The sequence below is a fragment of the Temnothorax curvispinosus genome, unplaced genomic scaffold, assembly GCF_003070985.1.
Source record: "Temnothorax curvispinosus isolate PA1 unplaced genomic scaffold, ASM307098v1 QBEX01007316.1, whole genome shotgun sequence".
NCBI lineage: Eukaryota > Metazoa > Arthropoda > Insecta > Hymenoptera > Formicidae > Temnothorax > Temnothorax curvispinosus.
This window is the reverse complement of record NW_020217096.1, coordinates 1,818-6,093: the sequence shown is the minus strand read 5'-3', so window position 1 is coordinate 6,093 and position 4,276 is coordinate 1,818. Positions and strand designations below refer to the sequence as shown.

The 4,276-nt window shown below is 38.3% G+C and overlaps 1 protein-coding gene across 1 annotated transcript; it reads left to right on the top strand.

Annotated features, from left to right (window-relative positions):
• Positions 1 to 1,228: 1,228 nt before the first annotated feature.
• On the top strand, positions 1,229 to 4,076 carry LOC112456964 (alpha-tocopherol transfer protein-like). The gene is made up of 5 exons (XM_025019790.1): positions 1,229 to 1,569; positions 2,036 to 2,209; positions 2,485 to 3,038; positions 3,724 to 3,874; positions 4,018 to 4,076. Exons 2-5 carry the CDS (start codon positions 2,041 to 2,043, stop codon positions 4,047 to 4,049), a joined length of 906 nt encoding a protein of 301 aa, XP_024875558.1. The 5' UTR covers positions 1,229 to 1,569; positions 2,036 to 2,040; the 3' UTR covers positions 4,050 to 4,076.
• The last annotated feature ends 200 nt before the right edge of the window (positions 4,077 to 4,276 follow it).

Genomic DNA, 4,276 nt, shown 5'->3' with positions numbered 1-4,276 from the left:
GACATATAGGTACAGTTTCTCGGCTTTCGCGGGCGTGCTTAGAATAAATATAAAAAAACGTCGTTCGTGTGCACACTTATGTTTAAAAGCGCGATAAGGCCGGCTTACGGCCGACAGGAACTGCCCGCGGTAATGCACTAGTCTAGTTTGCACTAACGTTATCATCAGTGTATCAAACGAGCGCGTACCGAGCGGCATACAAACGCGTGTGTTATTACTCACTGTGTTGCGTAATGTTATTTTTCGGCGCACATATAACGTTGCACACATTCGTTCCGTTGTTGCATCGTTTCGGCGAACGCTTTACAACTTCGTCAGAACAGCATAAACTTTGTGAAAAGAAAATGGTGCTTCTCGGTCGCGCTCTAAAGAGATGAAAGGTCTGAAAGAGTGGAAAGATTTTAAAGTTACGCAAGTTGACCTTGCTAAAAATTACATTATTTTCCTTTTAGTTGCAGAGTCAAGGTTTACTTTCAAGGCTCTCTCTCGCTCTCTCTCTCTCTCTCTCTCTCTCTCTCTCTGCGACATCGATCTCGATTCATATCACGTAGGAATGATGATAATAATATTATATTGCATGCGGTAAAAAGCGTCGAGTGTTGTCAGCAAGTAATAATGCCACTTCCTTGAGGCATTTATAGCTTCTTATGCAGACAGCTTTCATAATCTGTTGAAGTTCTTAACTTGTCTGGTTAGGTTTAACCAATGATCTTTCAAGAGTCAGTGGCCAAGAGCATAGGTCGAGGATACGTGACAAAATTGTACTGTGATTAATATACGCGCTACAGCGATGGAATAAACCTCGTTTTTTCTCTATTTCTTCATCATGAGGAAACAAATCTATGTGTGACTCAACAGAGACAATATTTAAACAGCGCTGATTTTGTTCTTCGTCGTACTTTTTTCAACTTTAATAAATATAGGCTGTGCGTCTCGTTTTTCACTGCCAGTACTGGAAATTTATAGTATAGGTATACGTGACGTAAATTATAGATTTCTATTACTGACAGTGAATATCGAAACTCAGCCAATATACATGTGTCTTTCACAAATTCCTTTCGCTCCTTTTGTCAATATTGGATAAATATGATAAACGATAATTGACATTTGATAGTAATAATAGTTTATAGTTGATTTACATTTAAAAATTTTATGATACCTTTTTAACTTTATGTTTATCCAATAAAAATTTTATTACAGTGCGATATCTTTTTATTATGCCACGCTGTAGAAATGTACCGTAGTTACAGTTATTTGGTAGCTCGCGGAATAATTATCTGACCACAGGATGATTCTGTTCAAATGTTTCCAATAACGTAGCTGAGTCACGTTTCCAATGATTGTCCGCGCGAACGTGACGCGCCGAGCAGCGGAGATTTTTATTCCACAGCCTCCGGAGTCAGTCGGCTGCGTCACTGCATTCATGATGCACTAATTAATGATCGTTCTGAGCTGACGACGAGTAATACTCGTTTCTTTTAACGATTTTTACCGATCGATTGGCAGTATCGCTTGACTCCTTGAGAGACTTGGTTGTTTCCGCGGTTCGTTCGCGTGATATTAAAACAGGTATATGTTGCGTATATGCAGTGTTGGTAATTATTGCATGTATATCCACAAAATACGTTATGAACAAAAATCGACTTGCTTCAGCATTTAAAATAGAGAGTGTGCGGTATAACAAAAGTCTAACATAAATGATCTAAGTAAAAATTTATTACTCTTCATGTTTTTATCTTTTTATGTTTAACCGATAAATAGAGATAAAGTGTCTGTAAAAATAGAGATAAATAGAGATAAATAGAGATAAATAGAGATAAGTATAGAGATAATATCGTTTGCAAAATTTTTCTTTTACACTATTAATATCATTAACAACTTGATTTGTTAATAAAGTAGCACAAATTAGTTATTTGTTGTTCCCATAAACATCTACGAGTGTTTACTGTTGCTGTTATATAGAGAATATCTGTGAAAGGAAAATTGGACAAATATTGGCTAAAAGTCTTGCTAACATGTTGCATTACTTTTTCAGGTATCATGTTGTCGGATCTCACCGAAGTGCCGTTCATAAAAATCGGTGACTTCACGCTCGAGTTCGAGCTAGGTCCTCCTAGTCCGGAATTGCAAGAAGTCGCCAGGAAGGAATTGAGAGAATCTCCGGAGCTACAAAAACAGTCGATTGCACGCCTGCAGGAATTATTAAAAGGTAGCGTGCTAAATGTGAAAGATCTGGTAAATTAATGTAAAGATTACGAAATGTCTGAAAAATATAAAATGAGATGCAAATTATATTGTAAATGTCAATAACGCATGCTAAATACGTTTGAGCGTTTAAGCCTTGAGCTCTTAATCTTTAAAATGCTTAAATAAATTATCACGATATTTCTCGCCGGAGACGTTTAAAAAACATCTTTCGTAAACATCTTATTAAACTTCTCGAACGTTTGCGTCAAAACGTTTAAAATTCTCTTTATCTGGCAGCCGAAAAGGATCTGAAATGCCCGTTGGACAACGAGGCCTGGCTGATCAGGTTTTTAAGGCCGTGCAAGTACTATCCCGAATCGGCGGTTGATCTCATCAAGCACTATTACAACTTCAAGGTGAAGCATGCGTCCGTGTACGATAACTTGAAGCCAAGCAGGGAGCAGAATATCTTCGAGCATAACATCCTGACCGTGCTGCCTAATCGCGACCAGCACGGCCGGCGTATACTGATAATTGAGCTCGGCAAAAAATGGAAGCACAATAAGTGCAGTCTCGACGAGGTCTACAAAGGATGCGTGCTGTATCTGGAGGCGGCCATGCTGGAGCCGAGCACGCAGATTGCCGGCGCGGTCGTCATATTCGACATGGACGGTCTCACCCTCCAGCAAACCTGGCAGTTCACCCCGCCGTTCGCCAAGAGAATAGTCGATCTGCTCCAGGAGGCGATGCCCGTCAGAATCAAGAACATACACATCGTGAACCAGCCGTATGTGTTCAACATGGTGTTCGCGCTGTTCAAACCGTTCCTGAAGGAGAAGTTGAAGACCAGGGTGAGTATATTGCCCGAATAGCCAAATAGCTCTGTCGAGAGCAAATTTTGATAATGTCTGCTGCAAATTTTGTTGATAGTATGCCAGCGGAAATATAACGGATTCTGCTATACAGTATATAACGGCAAATTGATTGCAACAATTGAGTAAAATCTGCCATTTAAATGATGTATTCTATTTAAATGTAAATGTTTAGGAAATAACAGATTCTGCTCGGTTTTCGCCGACAATCTGTCAAATTATATCGAAGTAAAATCTGCTGCCAATCTATTGTCATACTACGAGCAGATCATTTACTGAGTATAAGAATAGCAGAAACCGAGCAGAATCTGTTATTTAGTCGTTTAAGTGAAGTATATCATCATTTAAATGATTGTCAATAATAAATTCTGCTAGGTTTCTGCAGTCATATTCGGTTAGCAGATTCTGTTATGTTTCTGCCGACAAAATTTGTAGCAGATGACGCTTTGCGGCAGATTTGGCTACATCCTTCGTGAAAGAACAATTGATATTTGATATTCAGGAAAATAAATCCCACTTTCTTTGTGAAGAACAATTGATATTTTAATTGGAATAATTAAAATATCAATTGTTCTTCATGAAGAAAATAGGATTTATCTTCCTGTAAATATCAAAAATTTACGATTTGATTTTCTAAACGGATTTTATATCTTTCTTCCGCCAGATAATCTTTCACGGCACTGATCGCAAATCATTGCATCAATATATATCGCCGAAATGTTTACCGGCGCAATATGGCGGTACGCTGGAAATGAAAACGATAGACGGACCCCAATGGTACTCATTGCTAATACAAGTCGACAAGGAATACGAAGGTAAGTCCAAAGGAAAACTTTATCACTCATCTCGCAATGGTAACCAGATAACGCAATTGAAAATAAAGTTCAAAAGCTATTTTGGAGACGCAAATGTATTCCAGTGAAACTTGTCGATAAGAGAGATATTTTTTCTGTTGCAGCGATCTCTTCGTATGGCTACAAAAAGAAATAGTTTTACAGTTGCTAAATTCATTGTAACAAAAAATAGGTATTTGGCGCGGAGAAACAATTATAGAGCGACATTTCCCAAGAGAATCCCACACAGCAAGCATATCAAAAAGACGTTCAGAAGATATCCTGAAGATATCCCATCGTCTAAATATATCTTCGGGATATCTTCTGGACGTCTTTTTGATATGTATGCTGTGTGAGAAGTGTTGGGTTTAGCATCAATTACGA

What these genes read in the sequence shown, in the direction of transcription:
- LOC112456964 (XM_025019790.1), top strand. Translation starts at nt 2,041, where the DNA reads ATGTTGTCGGATCTCACCGAAGTGCCGTTCATAAAAATCGGTGACTTC. An exon ending in CCTGCAGGAATTATTAAAAG is followed by an intron (nt 2,210 to 2,484) that starts GTAGCGTGCTAA and finishes TTTATCTGGCAG; the next exon opens with CCGAAAAGGATCTGAAATGC. An exon ending in AGTCGACAAGGAATACGAAG is followed by an intron (nt 3,875 to 4,017) that starts GTAAGTCCAAAG and finishes TTTCTGTTGCAG; the next exon opens with CGATCTCTTCGTATGGCTAC.